Source organism: Protopterus annectens, chromosome 3.part0 (genome assembly GCF_019279795.1).
Source record: "Protopterus annectens isolate FY-2018-M chromosome 3.part0, PAN1.0, whole genome shotgun sequence".
NCBI lineage: Eukaryota > Metazoa > Chordata > Ceratodontiformes > Protopteridae > Protopterus > Protopterus annectens.
Window position 1 is genome coordinate 1,643,516,107 of NC_056731.1, and position 22,662 is coordinate 1,643,538,768.

The following is a 22,662-nucleotide window of genomic DNA, read 5'->3' on the forward strand; positions in this document are numbered from 1 at the left end:
GAATCAGATTTTGTTCACACCATGGAAAGCAAATCCCAGAGAGTATAAGGACTCACTCTACCAGAGCTGCTGCCACTTCAGCTGCCTTCCTCAGGGGAATTCCTACCAAAGACATTTTGGAAGCTGTAACTTGGAGTTCAGTGCATACTTTTTCTAAGAACTACAATCTACCTCAAGTCTAGGGCAGGCTTTGCTTCTGCAATCTTGCAGGGCCTTTTAGCCGCCCCCTCTACTTTATGACCACCTCCCTTTTATTCTGCTTTGGGATTCAACCCTACAGTCATGACTGCAACAGTGAAACACGATGAACATAGTACAGTTGTGTACACTTACCATAAATGTAGATGTTCGAGTGTCTTCACTGTTGCAGTCTGGGTTGCCCTCCCTCCTGTCCCCTCTTATTTTTTCTTTTGTGTGGTTCCCTTCTTCACCCTTCTTCTGAGGTGTATTTGCAAAGGGTATGGGATCTTACTCATTTTGGAACACCTGACATCTGGGGCAAGCAAAATTGGAGAACATGGCGTCGGCTGTCAGCTTTGTACTCCTGGTGCTCTGACGTCAGGGAGCAGGGCTGAGCAGCCGACGCCGGACCCAGACTTTGGGATTCTGGCCGACCGAGGACTGCCTGCCGGCAGGGGAGAACCCTACAGTCATGACTGCAACAGTGAAGACACTCGAACATCTACATTTATGGTAAGTGTACACAACTGTACTTTGCGCATACAGTGCCTTTTATATAGGCAAGACCAACAGCTAGGATACGTAAACATCTAAATGACATTGTTAAATGTAGAAGTACAAGTGTTCTTGCTAAGCATGTTATGTAGAAAGGAACGGGGCATTCTTTTAGATTTTTTGTTTGAGCTTTTGAGGAGTAGCTTAAGAGAACTCAATATTAAGAGCAAGACTAGGAGCTGTGAATAAAAATGGATACTTTTGCTGAAAGCTTCTGTAGAACCAGATTTTAATGAGAAGGTTTCACTTGAACCTATATTTTGAAAGAGACCTCTGGCGACACTGATTCATATTGTCTTTTTGATTTCATTTTTTTTTTTTTTTAACCTCTGTATTTTTATGTTCTGGGTTGTGTTTTAGCTTTACAAATTATTCTGCTAGCTATCTATTGGTCAGTGATGACTGCTCCATATTTAGATACACTTTGATGGTGTATGGATTATGTCAATTATTTAATTTAGTTTAGAATGTCAGTTATAGATGTCATATATTTCTTGTATTAGCTTGTGTCGATGGGATAGGTAGACTGTTCATTTTATTTTTAAGATTTTTTTCTTTAGCTGTAAGATTAATAATGATATTTTTTGTAAGGCTACTAGATTTAATTTTTTTTTCAAACTGTGCCCATTAAGCAGCTTTCATCTTGCAATGGCCAGGATTACTCATGTAACTTTTGCATCTTCGATTGTATTCAGACTAACATTTGCTGTACATTTTGTTCGATTAGTTGCTTTGTTTATAGCAGCTTTTAGTTTAGTTAGATTTTTACTTGGCAGATAAACATACACAATGTAATCTAAACAAATATTCTTAACGTTTATGATAAGATGCATCTTTAATTGTAAGCTGTCAGGGTTGGTATGAGGATTAAGTTTTCTATTTCATCTAGTTGAATGATTCTTAGAAAGTTAGTTATTTACGTCCTGATGGAAGTGCTGTACATTTTTGTGCAGGCCGGTGTTGCTGTAATTTACTTGGTCTGTTTTTGCTGTTAAGCTGTTTTTTTCCTGTAGTCACAAGACTAATAGTATAGGGATTTTCTGTGAGGCTTCTGTATTTAAGGTTTTTTGAATTGTGTGTTTAAGAATAGTTTGTCCTGCATTGGCTAGGCTCAGTCATGTGACTGCTATACATTTGATTGTATACAAACTTTATATGCAATTTATGTAGTCGCTTTATTTATGGAAGCTTCTATTTTGAATTTTAGGATTTTTATGTAGCAGGTATGAATTGTAATCTTTGTTTAGAGTACACTGTTTATTCTTAACGTACATGCTAAGATGTGCTTTTAATCACAAGCTGTCAGTATTAGCATTATATATATGTTTTCTACTATACATATGATTGATTACAATGTTTAAGGATGGATCTGACACTGAATATGTTATTTCAATAGTTTTTTAAAGTTTGGGTTGTGATTTTTAGTAGTATTTAATTGGTTTTAGTGGTTAATGAATGGTGAGATATCTTAATAGCGATCATAGTGATGTAGTTTCAATGAATTTCAAATCTTCCAGATTTTATAATGTTTTGTTTTTAAGGAAGGTTGCTATTCCTTTGTTATATGAGCTTCATTATTTTAATTGCTAAGAGGGCATGTGACTGTTTTAGGACATTGTGATTGGTTGAGATACACTTTTAAATGTTTAAACTGTTTGTTAATGATCTGAAGAAGCAGAATATTTTCTGTGAAAGCGTTGACCTGTTCTTATTAATAGTAGTATTTGTTACAGATGGAGTGAAATTCGTTTATACAGATGTGTTTGGAAGGAGTGTTTTCTTCTTTTCCAGATTCTGTTGTCACTTATATACTCTAACCTTAAATGAGTAGTCTTTATTTAATTCTCGTGTGTCTTGTGATTATGTCAGGTTGACTGATGTTGCCAAAAATGGGCAAAGCTTGAGGACCTAGCTTACCTCGACCTAATCCAGGCATCTGTGTCTCTCTGATGGCTGTTGTGTTCTTGCCATAAAGCCCAGCAGCCCAGAGTCAATAAGCTGATGGTCGATTGGTGTGTAGTTGCCCAGCTTGGGTTACCTTGGATAGCTCTATTGAGCTAAAACTGGAGGTAAATCCAGTCAACCTGCCAAAGATTGTTGCACTCTGTAAAGTCTGACCGGACGTAGCTTGGAAGTAGATGACATCATGGTATGAAGAAGGCTGGACATACTGCACTGCCCTTCCATTTTGTCTCCTGAATACATTGTAAGCTTCTTGGCTTGGTATACAGAGTCTACTACTCATGAGGGAGTACAAACTAGAAATTATGTGGGAATTGTGGTAAGGGAGAGGCTTCCAAAGACAATGAGAGATGCAATTACAATTAGTGACAGGTTTATGACAGTCAGACTCCAGTGTAAGGATAGGGCACTATTCACAATCTCAACCTGTACCCCACACTAGGGGTTGTGATAGAGAGAAAAAGAGAACATTCAGACAGCAGTTGAAGGACCTACTAGATAAAGCAGGACAATGAGTTGGTGTTGATAATGAGAGACCTGAATGCTCATATAGGGACAGACAGAACAGGATATGAGGACAGCCTGGGTCAACATGGATGGGACAAAAGGAGAGGCCATCTACACTTCTGACTGTAAAATGGCATGATGGTAGCTAACACATGGTTCACCAAGTGAGACAGTCCCAAGATCACATACAACAGTGTCCAATGTGCAACTATTTTAATTTCCTTGTCGTAAGGAAAAGGCATTGGGGTAAAATGAGTGGTTACAAAGTCATCCCTGGTAAAATTGTTGCCCCACTGCATAAACAACTGGTCACCACAGGTAGCTGCAAGCAATTGTCAGAGGAGTCTTCATGGCCAACAGGGATTAGGCTGAAAACCTGGAAGTTGATTGGAGATAAAACACGAGAGCTTAAGGAAATATTCAGGCCTCTAGCTCCTCAGGAAGAAGAAGAAGAAATGGGTGGAGTTGCAGAATGTCACCACCTGGAAACAACTTGTGGGAGGACTATAGAACAGGTATTGCAGCGGAGCATAGTAAGTTGATGGAATGCTGGAGGTTCAAAAGAAAGGACTGCAGGAAGTAGTGGGAGATGGAAAAGATGCGCCAAGCAATGAAGGAATAATAGTTGTCTACAAAGAGGGGAGATCCTTTACTATAGCAAAGAACAAAGGATCAGATGGACTCTACCAGCTCCTGGAAAGTGACTCAGCAGCTGTCACAAAGAAACTCTTACTGGATTGCAAGGCACAGACTAAAAGATGATGATGGTTATCGGACACCATTCGTAAGGGATGCCAGCAACAACCTGCTTATCAGTTCACAGGTCATCAAAGGCAGATGAAAGGAGTACTTCCAGCAGCTTCTGAATGAAGAAAAACCCAAAAGATGCTGTACTGCCCCAGACAACAGCCCAAGATGAAAGAAGTTCCCAGCCTAAAGAAGAACGGCACTAAGTAAAATGAAGTCAGGGAAAGCAGCAAGCTCAGCTGAGATCACAGCAGATATGATAAAGATGTTCAGTGAGTTGGGAGAGAAATGGCTCTGGACAATATGTATGGAGGGAGAGGGAAACGGAGCTTTCTAGTACCAGTGTGCACAAGAACAAAGGGATATTCACAACTATGGACAGTATAGGGATATCAGACTCGTGTCACGCTGCATAACACTGCTGGAGACTATTCAGAGGTGCCCAGTGCCTTGCATATAGATCAATCTCTGACCCAACTTTAATGGAAACGCTGCACATTCACAAGTCAAATGGCACACTGGTCACTTGCTCAAACGACCTTAACCTGGTATGTCATATCAACAGAACTTAATGGAGAGACAGATTTGTCTCACAGAGGCTGCCCTTGTTTTGGAGCAAGCTTCCCATTCATGCTTAGCAAAGCTCCTTGTTGGCCCTATTTAAGCATAATTTAGACAATTGGATGCGTAACTGGAAATTCACCCAGGGGGTTCCACCTGTGTCCCTCTTGGACAAAGGCAATAGATGCTGATTTTTAGTGTCTGCTTGAACCAGACACCCTTGGGAACACAGGTTGATTTTGGCTAGGCTTGTCCTAGTAGCTTCCTATGATCATATGAACAAATATGCAGCATAAAGAATTTGCAGAGTAGTAGAAAATGAGATGGGAGATGAACAGTTTGGATTCAGATCAGGATGCAGCACAACTGACCTAATGTTTCCAGAAAGACAGACAAATGAGAAGCTAGAGATGAGAAAAGAGCCCAACTGGGCATTCCTAGACTTGGAGAAAGCATATAACAAGGTCCCAAGAAAGGTGATTTGGACAGTTCTGCAGTTGTTCATTGTCCAGACACATTGGTATAATTAGTACAGGCTATGTACAAGGGCCCAATGACACAAGCACAGATGGTATTCAGAATCATGGGGCAGGGTGTCCTTGTAGGAGTGGATGCGCATCAGGGTTCAGCTGTGTGCCCACTGCAGTTCATACTGGTGATGGACTACATTAACCGGTCAGAAGGCACATATCAGCAAAGCTGCTGCATGCAGATGACGTGGCAGTACAGACAGACAAACTCTGAACAAGAATTTCAGCAAATGATTGGGAAATGGAATGCAAAGCCAAAGGCACAAGGGATGAGACTAAGTACAGATAAGACAGTTGTAATGCCAGCAAATGGGGAAAAATAAGAAAAAGATTGGAACTGAGATAGAGGGGAAGATAGCTGAATAGGTTTAACAGCTTCACATATCTTGAAGGGTTGGTTGAGGAGAAGTGAAGTCTGAATGAGGAGGTCAGAGCTAGAATCACAGGAGCTGCAGCCATCTGGTACAGAGTGTCGGGGTAGAGTTTGACAGATGAATGACAAAAAAGCTGAATCGTAAGGTGTACAAAACTTTCGCTGCCAGTACTATGTGATACAGGATCCTGGGCAGTGAAGGCAGAGCAGTTGAAGGAGCTAGAGGTGATAGAGATTAAGTGCTTGAGACAGGTGATAGTATGTATACTGTGGGACAGATGAACTGCAGATATCCGAGCAGAAGCCCAAATAGTTCCAGATGCAGAGAAGGGCAAAGAGAACAGATTACGGTGGTTTGGGCACATGTGCAAGAATGCAGAGAATAATCTGGTGAACATATGGATAGACAGGAAGAAGGCAAGAGGAAGCAATGGTGTCCAGCAAGGAGATGGATTGATAGTGTGAAAGAAGACCTGTGAGAGACATGCATGACTGTCAGTGAAGTTAGGAGAGTGGCATTCAATCGAGAAGGATGACAACCATTGATGTGACTCCCTGACTTCATGTAGAAAATGGTGAAAAGGGGAGGTGGGAGTCGATGTTTTTATCCTCCAAATTATCATTATTCCCTCTAGGCCATCTTCTGATGTCGGTAGTACTACAAACGTAAGTTTGTGCAGGGGATATTTGTAATAAAATTGCGTACACCACACATGGGTTCTCCTCTATATACCCAAGCTACTTAATGATTTAATATTTAAAAATGTAGCTCCATATTTCTTTCAACACTTGGAGATTGCCCCAGATAAACCCAGCTGTGCTTGGCGTATGTGTAACAACACTTGCACACAGCAGACAGTACAGTGGCAACCTTGTAACTTCAGAAAGAATCAGTCATCTTTGAGAACTCTGTACTCAGCATTTACTGGGTCAGGTCCCCCGACTGTGGTCCATACTCCTATATTTCTCTGTTGTGGTCTGGCACAGATTATTTTACTATTTTACTTCCAGCATGTTACAATAAAGTCTCGGGGAGAAATAGAACCCTTGACCGGAAAATTAACCATCCAGTCTGCCTTCTGACAAAAACATACTCTTTGATATAACTCATCATTTTTTTTTTTTAATTTGGAACCAGAACCATACTTCTGGACTGCATCAGTTTACCAAAACACAGTCTCAATGTATTTAATTGTCATTGACTTGATTCCTTTGCTGCATCTCCCTCTTGAACCTTCTGTAATTGAATTACTCCTCCATGCTTATCTTAAACACTCAAGCCCCCATCCATTTTATGGCAATGAAATCTTACTCTGCTGTTGGTTACTTCCTACTTTAAGGCTGCATTAGTTGAGAATAGCCTTTTACTGAAACTACAATATCTAGCAAAACTGATTACTTCTGTTTAGCAGTTCAGAGAAGCAAGAAACTGCATTAATGTAGGGACAGGCAGGAAGTATTTGGTTTGCTCAGCTGTGAAAATTTTTATGCACATTTGTTAAAACTATTTTGCATAGTATGAAATGGTTATTTTTCAAGGCTAATCATCCACTCATGACTCTCACAGCATTCCCTGTAGACATTTCTAAGAAGCTGACTTTAATGCTTGAGACAGTCATGCCAAAGGAGGTTCATTTTAAGACCGAGTTAAAACTGCATTCCCTTCTTTGTTTTGCTTTGATCATGGGGCTTTGAGGACCTTTCACCAGTCTTCACCTTTGCATTTATCCCAATCTATTAATTTTATTTTATACTGCATTGTAGACTGAAAACAAAATAAGCATGTTGATGGATGGCCTCCTGATATTTTCTTTGTATTACCATGCAGCATAAACTGGGTTCCTGAATTCCTACCAAAGTCTCTTAATGTTTGCTTATGCGGTTTTGTAGAAGTGCAACAAATGAGAACCACGTCTGTGAATAAGAATTGTCTCTAGGCTCTGTTAAGCCATTAGTTGTAGGTGCAGAGCCTTAGAATGTTGCATCTTTCGGCTTTTCCCGGTTAGGGGTCGCCACAGCGGAACTCCGGTCCGCTAATGATTGGTAGTTGATTTTTACGTGCCGAGTTACCAGCCCTGACACACAACCTTCAACGAAGGTACGCCCATTCACGCATGTCTTCACACAGAAGACGCTCTAGCTGAGAATTGAACCGGACAGAGTCTTACTGTGACAATCCCCTTAATTTGCACTACTTATCTGAATGATTTTGAAGTGTTGTTCTGTCATACATCATACTTAACTTGGTGTTTTCTACTTTGGGTGCACTGCGTGGTCAGTCTTTCAGTTAGATTGGCTGAGGGTTTGAGAAATGAGTAGCATTTTTCTTGAATGTAAAACCCTAAATCTTCAAGCACAGTTTTGGAAATTCCCACAGTTCTAAAATGTTATCACCTGTTTCTGGTTTGAAAATGTATTTGCTGGAGCAGTTTTTGGCTCTGCTGCTGTATTCTATCCTGTTGATTCTTTAATTTCTAAGGTTTCCAGCTCAGACTCCCTTCCAAGTGCACTTGTTGCAGGTCCCGAGGCTTCACAGACACTTTTGCCTTGATATATTTACTTTCTCTGATTTTAACTATAATGTTGGGGAAAACATTTATACAAAAATATAATTTGTTTTCCTAACTGTGTATATACGCTTAGGTTCATAGGTAGTCATTAGGCACGCTGTCCAGAAGACCGTTAAGGAGCCTAACCCAAACGCCCAATTATCCCAAAGCACTGTTTGGGTAGTGACCTGCTCAAAGTCACACTTTAACAAATGAAGGCTGAAGGAATAAAACCTTGTACCACAGGAAGTAGCTTATTAACACTTCGCAGCGTTGGTATTCTGCACAGCCAGACTTAGTTGAGGCATTCTCTTGCAAGTGAATTTCATGTGATTTCTTTTGGTTGCAATTTATTAAAACTGCCTGCACTTCTATTGTGAGTACTGACAATTCAGTAGCCTTTTTCCCCCAGTTTCCACTGTAGTGTGACTGTGGAGTTGCTTTATGTATTGATTTTAGGGAATGGGGGCTTGTATGTAAGTTGAGGGTGTGGGAGGCTTGCAGAACAATTTTTTTTTGTTTATATCTTTTTCAGAGTATGCTTCTTGATGTTCAAAAATTGATAAAGCACGAGTCTTTGGAGAGAAAGGTGACAACACAGAGAAAGTGCTCTTTACAGGTGTCATTTTTTTCCCCAGTAGTTATCAGATTTTGCTTTGAAACACTAGTGAGAATGATAGTCTTCTGGCTTATAGGTTTCATAAATTTTGCTGGGGTACAAGTCTGCCTTCTTTTGTTCCCAGTGCTATACTTTTAAATATTTTGTGCTAGCATGACTTCTAGGAACATAATGCAATACAGAAGATTGGTTTCTGGCATCCTTGAATTCTGCAACAGCCAGTCTGGCAGAGATGCTTCCTGTAGTCCAGGGTATGATTACATCAGCCTTCCTTTGCCTCTTGCACGTCTTTACTCAAGTCACTTAAGTCATCAATCTCTGAGTTATGGAATGTCGCACCTTTTACAACAGACGTGCATCCTTGGATTGCAGAGCATTTTCTGAAAAGTTATGTTAAAAAATCATAAGCCAAACGAATCTAAATATTTTGTGAACAGTAAATGCTGTTAAAAGGTACAAACAACATTATCAGTAATAAGTCTCCTTCAGAGTAAAAGTGTATTCACACTCTACATAATCAGTGTAATATATTGTAATGCAGTAAATGCATGCAAACCCACAACTGTATTTTTCTCTAAACTTTCAGTTTTTCATGTTTTGGAAACTTTGTGATTTAGATGTATAGTGTCAGATCAGATTATGTTTAAGCCAGACCTAAGCTTTTTTATGAGAGCAAGAAATTTAATTTGACTGCATTTTAGTGTGATTTATACAGAAATATGAAACATTGTTCTTTATGTAATTAACAAATAAAAGTAACACTGAATATTATACGTATAGCACATAGCACAAATATAAATTACTTTTCTTCAGCATCATCAAACGTTTCACCTGATGCCATACATTAAACTGTAGTGACCATAGGTGAAAGTGCAGGCCATGAGGGATGTCACAGGTTTAGGACTGGGTTTGTAGGACTCGAAAGAGAATCCCATGCCTAACCGCTCACATTGTTTATACACGGACAGACAAATATGTAACTACTTGTAGATTCTAACCTTTTTTATTCTGTTGCAGCCTTTGCACTTTTGACATGCACTTCTATTACACACCAGTAACTGTGCAGGTGGTTTTGGAACTATTGATGTACGTGGGGAAGTAGTGCATATCTTAATAATTCATAATGAACAGCTAGCAGTCTCTTGAGTGTAGTATATTATACAAGGACAGTGACAATGTACTTTTCTGTCTCCCATCGTGACATTTCACACCATGCTCCATAATAACATATAGTTCTCTTGGTTATGAAAATATGAATTATAAGTGACAAACTGATAAATATTTCCTCTGAGTAGTTTGTGTGTTTTTGTTACTTACACCTTGCCGTTTTTATGTTGCATGTTATTAATTGGTAAGTCACTTAGTTAAGAAAGCCAGTTCCAGAAAATGACAGAACACCAAAAGGAGTTTTGAGTGTTAAAGTTAAGTACACAAAAAGGGTAAGGTGTGAATGAGTTAACAGGGCAAGTCTGAAAAAGGCCCATGTGGATCAATGGTCTTCCATGGCTAACAAAAATAAACAGCAGCTATTTTCCAGTAGTGCTTTTCATATTAAATTAGAAGTAGTGCATAGAAATACCTAATTTTCAGTAAATGGTGAAGCCTACTTAATGTGTTATTTAATGTGTATTACTTTAATTGTATTGTATTTTTCCTGTGTCTTCTGAAACACTTGCATTTACAAGTTGAAATGTTTTTTTTTTTTTATCTTTACATATTTGGCTACTTTTGTATTGCTTTGAACCACCTTATACAGCACAAATATCTAGATTTGTGTGTATGATAGTTTTTTCGTAGTTGTATAGTACAGGAGTATGTGTATGATAAATTGATTGGTGTGTGCATTAGTTAGAATACATTTCTGAGTGTAGCACAGCGGTCACCTACAGAATCTCTTGTTTTGTAATCCTAATGTTGTTGCATTCTTTTGCAGCCTTTACACATTTGACATGCGTTTCTTTGACACGCCTGTAACAGTGCACATGGACCACGTGTCTGCTGTACTCGATGTGGATTACTCCCCCACTGGAAAAGAGTTTGTGTCTGCTAGCTTTGACAAATCAGTTCGCATCTTCCCAGTGGACAAGAGTCACAGCAGGTCAGTGATTTTTTGAGTAAACTTGTCTTTTGGCAAATTATCCCTAATGCATAATTAATAGTTTTAAATCAAATGATTGCCTTCATGTAGGTAATCTCTTTTCTGTTTGAAGGCCATTAAAGATGTGATAAATGGTTTCTTGTTTCCATGTTAATATTTATATCTTATCCCTGCATATGTATTCTGCAGTCTGTCTTCTTGAATGTTAGTTTTTTTCCTATATTTCTTCATAGTGCATAGTGCTGTTTGTCTTGTTGCTTTGTTGAGCATCCTGTAATTTGCATTTGTGTTCATGCACATTGCTGAAGTGTGCTACTACTTTATTTACTTTTTATTGAAAAAAAATCCCGTTACATTTGTTATTATAGGAAAAGTGCATTGTCTTGTTTTGTCTCTCTTTTTAAACTCCCTTCAGACCTCATCCACCCCAGCACCCTACCAACGAACCTATTCATTACTCCTGCATGGTGATAGCCAGCCCATGTGTTTCCCCATCAGAGTGAAAGCCATACACTCCATGGTTACCTGAGATGGAGGTGAGAGTTGGTCACTGGAGCATACTGTCATTCTTTTGTGGCAGGGGTCCATCCATTCCACTGTGAATCCTGTCTGTGTCAGCTAAGACATTCATTATTGTTGCTTATTGGGGAAATGTACACATACTGTTCACACATGGCTGGTTACCCCAGCAGTTGTCATCTTGTACATAGGGTGGAATCCCAGAAAGTCTTACACTGCAGTAGTCCAAATAATGAAATCTGTGATGTAATATTTTGGTAGTACCTAAAGGGATAATATAACATGCAGAGTTCATGTGAAATAATCATGCAAATATGCAAACTTACACTACATTAATACATTGCGTATATGTTGGCTTCGTGTACATTATGGATTTATGGGTCTGCACATAACGTATGCAAGTATGTTTGTACATGTATGTGGGTTTGTTTTTATATGTCTATCTCTCTCTTTATATATATATATATATATATATATATATATATATATATATATATATATATATATATATATATATATATATATATATATATATATATATATATATATATATATATAGCAAGAGAGAGAGATAATATTACAATGTGTTTAAACAGAAATAGAAAACATGCCATGTCTGAACTTGTATCTTTCACACAGCCACATAGATATGAAATTGCTTGTAGATAAAGCAGGTATGTAACATGCAGTAATGGTCCACTGTAATCAGCAAACAGTTTTCTAAGTAAAACCACTATGGGCAACATATATGTGTGGAAAAACATGCATCAGTGCCGCAAAAGGTGCCCACAAGCATTGTAGTGGAAGTATTTCCATATACATAGAGTAGTTTGCAAGTCATGAAAAACCTTCTGTAGACCAAGAAACCTTGGGCCATTTGCAAAAAGAAACAAATGAGAAAGTGTGAAAATATAAAGAACAAAATCTAGAGATTTTTGAAAGGTATAAAAAGGAAATATGGACATGGGAAAGCGAGAGAGATCTAATATGGTGCAATATTTATGCAAAGGAGAAAGCCAAATTAATTAATACATTAATTCAAACAGAAATACAGACAAAGGCACCCAGATATGGAGCATGTCATAATGCAAAAAATAAGATCACAAAGGAGGAATGTAGAACAGAAGATTAGTAAAGTAGAAGTAAAAAAAAAACAGAAGGTGAAATTATGAGATGCATGCAAAGTGAAGGATTTAGTGTAAAAAGTCTAACTCAAGTTATGTCACTGCATAATGGCGCAGTGAGTCCCCCAAGTAAGGAGAAGCAGAAAGAGTGGGAAACATCTGAAGAAGAACTAAGAACATGGGGGGGAAAGAGATTTAATATGGTGCAATGTTTATGCAAAAGAGAAAGCAAAACTAATCAGGATAAAAAAGCAGCACCAAAGTTATTTGAAGAGAAATACAAGCAAAATCATCCAGATACGAAATATTTTACAATACAAAAAATAAGAAAACAAATGGGGACAGCAGAAAAGAGTATTAGTAATGGAGAAGTTAAAGATATAGAAAATGAAGTCAAGGACCATCTGTGAAGTGAAGGATTTGGTGTAGAGAATCTAACTCTGAAAACATCACAGCATGATAGAATAATGAATTCCCAAATTAAGGAGAAACCAATGGAGCAGGAAACGTCTGATCTGTTGCCATATAAAGATACTTTGGAGCCTTCAGTAGGAAACTAGTACAAAAGTTCAGTTGGAGGTGCACAGCAAGGGAAGGAATATGAAACTAGCATCTGTGACACAGTCAATGTTGTGGAGTGATAGGCCAGTGAAGTTCCCATATGAAAGAGCAATAGATGAAGCTGAAGAGAATATGGCACAGGAAGATTTTCTATAACTTTCTGTAGAATGCCCACAGGAGGCAAAGGACCAAGAATGTGACCTTAGTTTAAAAGAAAATGATCTAAGGGAAGAATTGCTTGATATAATTGAGATGGATTGACATATTAAGATGAATGAAAGATACAGACTACAGAAAGTCAATAAGACCTAAATTGTTAAAAGTTGAACAAAACAAATGAACACGGTCATCAAGAATGTTTATAGAAATTCAAGTGATGCAAGTAAATAGGATATATTGCTGTGCAGCTAAATTAATAACAGTCCTACCACAAAAATACAAGGCAGTAAGAGAAAGGAAGGGGAGAAATCAAATGCCATCATGGAAGTATTAAATAGAGAAAACGATGATGCAGTTAACACAAGAAGTATCACAGAAGATTACTCAACTGGAAACAGATTAACAAAAGTACTCAGAAGGATAGACGTAGTAAAACAACATGCAATATCAGAACAGACTAGGACCTATTGTACATTATTATAAATATTAATCTAAAGATATCAGCACAGACGGAAGACCTCCAAAGATATGTAAATAAATATAAAAGAAAAGTACAAAATAAGTAATTTATTGATCACCCAAAAAAGTTTTATAGGGAATTGGGAAAACTAAGCAAAAGGAATAGAAACACCACCAAAAAAGAAGTAGACATGTTTTGGAGAAATAGCCATGAAGATTATAGACTATAGCAAAGATGCTGAATAGATGGAAGTAGTAAAAGAATAAGAATTTCAGCTGTACAGGATATGAAATGGGATGAAGTAACGGCCAGAGAAACAGAAATAAAATTAAGAAAAGCTCCTTATTGGAAACCCCCAGCCCTTGTGCAGTACCTAACTTTTGGCTAAAAATATTAACGTCTTTACATGAAGATTTAGCCATGAGTAAGAGATGTTTATATGTGCACCCCGAACAGACATCAACCTGGTTAACAGGAAAAATTATACTCCTCCTTAAGAGTGAACCTGCAAGATATCCTAAAAATTGTAGGCCTGTAACTTGCCTACCAGTGATGTATAGACTGTACACTGGAATTAATGATGACAGTCTATAGTCATAAGAAAACTTAATCATGGCAATAGAATAAAAGGGTGACAAAAGAAAGTCATTTGGAACAAAGAACAAAGGATCATTTGTTGCTAAATAGTCATAATGGAGAAGTTTTAAAAGGGGAAGGATCTAAGTATGGCATAGACTACAAAAAAAGCATTTGACAGCATCCCACGTTCATGGATAAAAGAATGCTTACAAATGTACAAGGTACACCATACATCGATTAATTACATTATAGTGATCATGAAACAGTGGCAAACCACTTTGCAGGTAAGCCATGATGAAGAACAAATTATTATCCTGGAGATAAAAATTCAGAGTTATTCCGGGGGTGACTGTTTGCCACTGCTGCCCTGTTGTCTTGCCCTTAACCCATTAAGATATCTACTTAATAGATTAGGTTATGGCTACAATTTGGCTCCCACAAAACAACAAAGTGTAAAGACTTCTCATCTTTTTGTGGATGATTTAAAACTGTATAGTTCATTAGATGAGGAACTGAAAGCACAACTGCAAGTGGTCAAATCATTCTCAGACGATATCAGAATGTCATTTGGTTTTAATAAATGTGCAAAAGCAACCTTTAAAACCGGAAAGCTGCAGCACCAAGAAAATATCAGTCTGGGACAGGGATGTTATATAAAAGAACTTAAGCAAGTTGGAGTGGGTAAATATTTGCGAACTGATGAAGGATCAACAATAAAACATGAACAAACATGAATAAAACTTGGTAAGAAGTATTTTAGAAGATTAAAATTAATACTGCAAAACAGCTCTGACATCTAGGAACAAAGTCCAAGCTATAAACCAATTTGCTCTTCCTGTTCTAACTTAACAGTTTTGGAGTGATTGACTTGCCTCAATAGGTATTGTCAGTTGTACAGGAAAATAAGAATAATGCTCCATGCTTATCAAATGATTTATAGAAATCCGTGTATACCAAGATTATTTATTCCCCATTTTGAAGGTGGTATGGGTCTACTCGAAATTGATTTACATGTGTAGATAAACAGTCGTAGGACTGCATGCATATCTGATGATCTCACAATATCCAAACATAAGGAATGTTTTAAAACACGAGGGGAACAAGTCTAAGATGACTTCCCTGCTTAGTTTAGCAGAAGCATATTGGTGGCAAGCGGGAATGGAAATCAAACCAGAAGTAGATAAAAAATCAGGCGGTAACTGAATGTGCCAAAAAACAAAAGCAAGAATCTAAGGTGAAGTATCCGATGAGAAAGAAAGAAATGTGGAAAATGCATAAATATAGCTGCAAGTACAGAAAACTGCAAGACCAACCAAATGTCGATCAGAATCTAATGCAGGAATGGGAGAGAAGAATAAGAAAAAAACCCTCTTAAAGGTGAACTTGAGAGTGATGCATTACATTTTATCACAGTGATAGATGAGCAGAGTTATAGAACTGTCTGGGCTTTGGAGCTATGTCTTGAATTTTGCAGATGTAGTAGAGTACAGTGTGCGTGTGTAGTTGTGTGTACATGCACGCCTGCGTATTTTGTGTGTGTAATATATATATGTGATATATGTGTGTGTGCGTGTGTATATATAGTATGTGCATGTGTATAATTTTATTAAATATATATATGGCTGATATCCACTAATATGTGATAGTCTGAGCTTAGTAACCATACCGTAACAGTATTGTACAGTGTGTAACAGCGATGATATTGAATCCTATACAGTGGATATAAAAAGTTTACACACCCCTGTTAAAATGCCAGGTTTTTGTGATATAAAAAATGAGACCACAATAAATAATTTCAAAACTTTTCCACCTTTAATATGACGTATAACCTGTACAATTCAATTGAAAAACAAACATCTGTTAGGGGAAAAAAATAAAAAATGTACAATATGCTGGTTGCATAAGTGTGCACACCCTTAAACTAATATTTTGTTGTGTGTGCACACTTTTAAACTAGTACTTTGTTGAAGCACCTTTTGATTTAATTAACAGCATTCAGCCTTCATGGGTAGGAGTCTATCAGCATGCCACATCTTGACTTGGCAGTATTTACCCACTTTCTCCTGCAAAAGCTCTCCAAATCTGTCAGATTTCGAGGGCATCTCTTGTGCACAGCCATCTTCAGGTCACCCCACAGATTTTCTATTGGATTTAGGTCTGGCCTCTGGCTGGGCCATTCCAAAACTTTCTTCTGGTGAACCCATTCTTTTGTTGATTTGGATGTATGCTTGGGGGTCACTGTCGTGATGAAAGGTGAAATTCCTCTTCATCTTCATCTTCAGCCTTCTAGCAGACGCTTGAAGATTTGGGGCAAAAAATGACTGGTATTTGGAACTGTTCATAGTTCCCTCCACCTTGACCTAAAGCCCCAGTTCCAGCTGAAGAAAAGCAGCCCTAAGCATGCCACCACCATGCTTCACTGTGGTGTTGGTGTTCTTTTGGTGACGCAAAGTGTTGTTTTTGCGCCAAACTTACCTTTTGGAATTGTGGCCAGAAAGTTCAACCTTGGTCTCATCAGACCATAACACAATTTCCCACATGTTTTTGGGAGACTTGATGTATTGTTTTGCAAATTTTAATCAGGCCTAGATGCTTTTCTGTGTAAGAAAAGTCTTCCGTCTTGCAACCCTACTCCATAGTCCAGACATATGGAGAATACGGGAGAAATTCCTGTAGCTCCTTCAGTGTTGCTGTAGGTCTCTTGGCAGCCTCCCTGACCAGTTTTCATCATTTTTTTTTTTTTGGAGGGACATCCAGTTCTTTGCAATGTCACTGTTGCCTCATATTTTCTCCACTTTTTGATGACGGTCTTCACTGTGTTCCATGGTATATCCAATGCTGTGGAAATTTTTTTGTACCCTTCTCCTGCCTGATACCTTTCATCAATGAGATCCCGTTGATGCTTTGTAAGCTCTCTGCAAACCATGGCTTTTGCTGTAGCAGGCAACTGCGTAAATGTCAGGAAAATCCTACTAGGACAGCTGAACTTTATTTGTGGTTAATCAGTGTCTCTTTAATTGATGGCAGGCGTGTCCCCAAGAAGACAGAATGCTGTAGTTAAATCAAAAGGTGCTTATATTTTTTACCTAATGGATTGGTTTGTTTTTCAATTGAATTATACAGGTTGTAGGTCACATTAAAGGTGGGAAAAGTTTTGAAATGATTTATTGTGGTCTCATTTTTTATAGCACAAAAACCTGGCATTTTAACAGAGGTGTGTGTGTGTCTGTGTGTGTCCTATTTACATGACTGAAGTTACAGTTCAATGAAACTCTAATGTCCGAGATGATTTGAATATAACTGCAGTTTGCCAAGTTTCCTTTAAACAAAGGTGGTCCTAGCAGTGCCAGACTCAGGACCACATGAGTGTAGTGGTACTGTTCCTGGCAGATATGTAGTAAGTTACCTTGTTTAGTTCAAGTGTTTGTTAGTGTTGTTTACTTGTCTATGCAGGTAGCATTACAGTTGTGATCAGGGAATTCACCCCACGTGTCACTGTAGTGCGATTGCTGAGTTGGTATATATATTTTGTGGGGTGCAGTTGGGCTTGCCTCCTTGCTAAAATATGGTATATTTGTTGCTGTGTGTTTTATTTTTATGTATTTCTTTTTTTGGTGTGTTCTGTTTCGATTTAGTTAGTTTTTGGTGTTTTCGTCTCGGACATTAGAGTTTCGTTGAACTGTAATTTCAGTCATGTAACTAGGACCCATATATGTATGTATGTATGTATGTAAATAAGCCATGAAATACTGTATCTCTGCAATGGACAAAAAGTCTGGTCAGTGTTGAAATTCACCTAATTATCACACATGAACACTATGTGTAACATTGGCCCTTTCACATTCAGTGAGTGAGTGAGTGCGCAACAGGGGCTGTGTCCACCATCACCACCCAAAATGAAACTCATGGAGCACCCAGGACAAGAATGGGCATGCTTATTCCTCCCCTGCCAGTATCTGATGCCTGAGCCACTAGTTGTACTATGGTCACTTATGCCATAGCCAGGGCTGTATCCCAGTCTGTCATTGTTCTGTCTTGTATCCCAGTTTCCTGTTGTAGTCAACATTGCAACACATCATACTGCCGACCTCTCCTCATGATGGATGACCCTGTGTCAGACACTCATTCACATGTTCCCGTGCCTGACGTCTCTAGCTTCAAGTACACTGATTGAACTTGAGTTGTCTGGGTCATAATTAGGGCTTTATCTTTGTAAGCAGCAAAGCTAGACCAAAAAGTGAGCATTTTTGTAAAACCGCCTATACCACTGCCAGCAACGTTGTGTCTGGGGATAAGGCCCTGACTACAATACATACAGCTCAGTCACTGGAGAAGCCAGACAAGGAAAGTAGGAGTTTGCAGCTAGCATCAATTTTGCCATTCTGGAGTGTGACAGCTATACTGACAGTTGGAGGAGTGTGCGTATTGCAAAGGCACTTTGATGGCCTGCGGGCAAGCACTGGCCATGCAGCACATTCATCCACTGTAGCCAGGGTGGGCACTTGCAGAAGAAGCACTCATAGTTCGATTGCTAGCACTATAGGAGTTCTTTGTGTTGAAACTGCATGGGGCACTGGAAGTTAACAGCTTGACCAAATGTTCTGGCACCACTGTAGCTGTGTAGTTCAACCAGACCACAGGCAATTAGATGCCATCCTTTTGTTGGTTGTCCCCTATTTGAGAGTAGTCTCTGGCCTGAGGAGTAAGCTGGACCCTTAGTTAGAGGAGACCAAGAAGGGTTTAGGTTTGGTTGGCTTGAGGGTCAGTGCAGCCTTGTAGAGCAAATGTCTTTGCTTAAAAAATTCTTAGTGTTTGTTCTGTTGTACATATAATAAGTGGAACACAGCATTTTTTATGCTTGTTAATTCACCTGTACTTAAAAACAAAAACTTTATTATGTAGTAGTAGTTGTGGTATTTAAACAGCAGTGTTAATTATTTGTTTGTGAAATTTTATAACATCATCTTGGCTGATTAAAATATTAGTTCCTTTCATACCCGAATTTCAGAAAATTATTGGAAAGTTTCTTTTAATGATGGATAAGAATGTGTACTTCAGGAGGATAATGTATTAATTTACATTAAGCTTTCTTTAACACTCTAAAAACAATTTCATCATGAATAAACTGAATAGTTTGTGTGCTGTTTACTCTCGGCTCCGATTTGGCCTATTTACAAGCTGGAAGTCTTCTAGTTGGCTCGTGGCTAGGTCTGTATCCCATGGTGCACCAGTATAATCCCCAGAGCTTGTTTGCCGCGTCAACGAGTTTGGATGTGCTTCTTCTTGGCTGTGGCTAAGTCTTGCACATTTTGTTCTAAGTTTTGGATATTTCTGCTATTTTAATATTTTGATAGCATTATATAGCTATAGTTAGTGTGTTTGTAGTTAGTTAGCTTTTACCAGAGTGCTTTTTGTGTGCAGTTTCTCCGAGTACAGTTGGCCGTTTGCCCTTTAGTACTATTTGGTATCCTGTGTGCCAGTTATTTTATATATATATATATATATATATATATATATATATATATATATATATATATATATATACATATATATATATATATATATAATCTATATTCCTTATACTGTTTATGTTAGTAGTTGTAGGCGCCTTTTGTGCTTGGACTGTGTGTGCTTTTCATAAATATTATAATTAATAGCTTTACTTGCAGGGCTTTCCACTTGTTGATACCTACTGTTATTGGTGTTGCATACAGAACGGGGTTCTGTTTGACCTTCGTTCTCATCCTTTGTTTTTCAATAATTAGACTTGTATTCCTGCTCTAGTGTCTGTGCGTGAGGCTCCGTTTTCTATACCTCCCTCTAGGTCCGTTTTAGTTAGAGGACCTATTTTCCTTCTTTCTTCTCTACTAGGGCTAGACCCATTTAAGTTAGAGGACCTAGTCCTCCCTCTTTTCCTTTCTGTGTGTGTCTGAGTACAATCTTCTGTGAGATGTCTAAAGAGGCCAAGGATCATAAGCCATCTGGTTTTAAAAAGTGCGTTAAATGCTCACAGAAGATGTCTATAACAGATGGCCACAGTAACTGCATTTACTGTCTTGGGGCCATCCAGTTACAGGAAACATGCTTATTTTGTCACTCTTTTTTGTCACTCTTTTAGTGCTAGGGTGTTGCAAGAGAGGAAAAATAAGCTTATACTAAAAGGTCTCCTAAAGCCTTCTTTTGAGGAAGATCTGGCTAGCTCTTCCTCCTCTGCTTAGATCCCAAGGATCTAAAAAGGAGAAATCCAAATTCTCTAAGAAGACCTCCCTGGCGCTGGCTGGTGCTTCGGAGCCGCCTCTTAAAATTACCAAATCGGACAAAACTACTGCCTCATTGGCCCCACTGAGTTCGGAGCCGATCGAGGGTTCTACTACTGTGGTTACAAGATCGGCACCAAGTAGTTCGGAGCCGACCACTGAGAGTATTTAACAGAGCCGGTCTACGGATCCTTTACCGGTCTCCCCTACATTAAGGTCACCTATATTGCAGAGATCCCATTCTCCCACTCGGTCTTCCAGGAGTTTATCGGAAGAAGATGTGGAGAGGGTAGTGCTGAGACTCCTTACCCAAGTTGTTATTGGCTCCGACCCAGTCGGTCTCTGGACCAGTTGAGTCCGTCCCCCCTTCGATGATTCCTCCTCCGAGCCATGCTAGTCTTTCAGAGCTGGAGTGTTTGGTACCACTGGTGGAACCCTCTGTTCCAGCTCCCCCGAGGCTGTTTCTGAGCCGAGTTCCGCTCCAACACTCTTGGTGCCGTCCGTGGTGTCTAAAAGCAGAAGCTCCCCGGTCAGCCCTGACAGGGACACATGGAACCGAACCTCTTCGGTTCCGAGCCTTCCTCTTGGCACGTTGGCGAGGGTGAGCTCGGACCCTACGTCTCTGTCTTGGAACCGATGGCATCCTCTGTCTCCTTGGAGCAGAGGAGGTCTTCAGAGCCAGAGAAGTTTGCATTCGAGATGATGAGGAATGTGCTGTCCTGGGGTACCGACGCTCTCCCCCCTAGGGCACCTACTTATGTCTCAGCTCCTACTCCCTCTCTGGACAGCAGAGACCTGCAGCCTCAGGAGCCACCGGCTAGTGGCCCCAATTCCTCCGAGACCTCCCCGGAATATCCTTCCGAGGAGCCCCCATGGAAGAGAACATGCAGGAGGAAGCATGTAGACTCCCAGGACGAGTCTCTTACGTTGGACACCGACCACGAGGAGTCAGAAGGGTCCCCCAAGTCATCCTCTGATGATTTCTCCTTTGTAGACATCCTGGAAATCCTTAAGTAGAGGTGCGGCTGGCCCACTGTCACCCCTTCTGATGAGTCTGTGTACCTAAATAAATATCTTTCTGCACCCAGGGAAAAGGAATTTTTATCTAAAGGTGCTCCCATAGATGCCATGGTGGTGGCAACAGCCACTAAGAAGGAGTTAGCAGAAACTTCTTCTGTTCATCTGCCGAATAAAGAGTCTCGAATGATGAACAGATACGGGAAGTATATCTTTTCTTCAGCGGCATTTACTCTTGGCTCGCTGAACTACCTTAACACTTCACAAGGCTTTAGAGAGATCTCCTTAAGGAGTTAGGAGAATCTCTACAAGGTATATTCACTGAGGGAGTCCCTGAGAAGGTGAATACCCAGTTGTCCAACTTGAACTCTGTTGTCAACTCGTCTATGAGGCTTATCTCGTATGCAGCCGATGGAGTGAGTAGAGCAGCGGGTTCAGGAATTTCCCTAAGACATCATTCCTGGATGCGTTTGTGTAATTTTGCGGAACCGTTCAAGTCTACCAACGCCCCTTTTGACGGTTCTTCAGTGTTTGGACCCAAGGTAAAGGACATGCTCACCCGGTGCAAGCAAGATGGAAAAACACACTCTGCTGTGGGAGTACGTTTTACTGTCCCATCTAGACCATACCCTAATGGTCAGAGGGGTGGTAAAATGTGGTTCAAAAAGTCCCAGAGGTTTTTCCAAGATGCACAGGGTGACTCCTCCTTCAGAGGCAGAGAAGGAAATGGTAGATGTCACCCTAGAGGCAAGGGCGGACCACAAAACCAGGGAGGCTGCAATTTATTTCGGGGCCGGCCTTACCAGCGCTCCTGATGTGGGGCCCTACTGTGCTTCTCTGGAGCCGGTCGGGGGTCGCATTTCTTTGTATCCAGAAGCCTGGTTAAGTATCACTCAAGACAAATGGGTACAAAGAATGATCACCAGAGGTTATGTCATACCCTTTTCTCTGCCACCTTATGTTCCCAAGAGGATCCCGGATATTCCACCCAATCACAGGGATCAGGCAACTGTGGAGGTCAACAAGTTGCTGGCACAGAGAGTCATCCAAACTGTCCCAGCAGACCAAATAGGATCCGGAACTTACTCCAGATTCTTTTTAGTGCCAAAACGTACAGGGGACTGGAGGCCCATCTTGGATCTCAGCAGGTTGAACGAATCAGTAAAGAAGGGCAAGTTCCAGATGGTGACACTGCAGTCTCTACTCCCGTTGCTAGGGAAAGACATTTGGATGTGCTCAATAGACCTCCAAGACACTTACTACCACATAAAAATGGACAGGGTGTCGAGGAGTTATCTATGCTTC

The 22,662-nt window shown here is 39.7% G+C and overlaps 1 protein-coding gene across 2 annotated transcripts in view; it reads left to right on the top strand.

The window, feature by feature from the left end:
* Nucleotides 1-22,662, top strand: part of DCAF13 (DDB1 and CUL4 associated factor 13) — a 781,821-nt gene that overhangs the window by 282,999 nt on the left and 476,160 nt on the right. For both annotated transcript variants that reach the window (XM_044065680.1, XM_044065681.1), the window contains exon 8: nucleotides 10,517-10,681. In XM_044065680.1, the coding sequence (XP_043921615.1) occupies nucleotides 10,517-10,681 (165 nt within the window). The remainder of the gene's footprint in view (nucleotides 1-10,516; nucleotides 10,682-22,662) is intronic.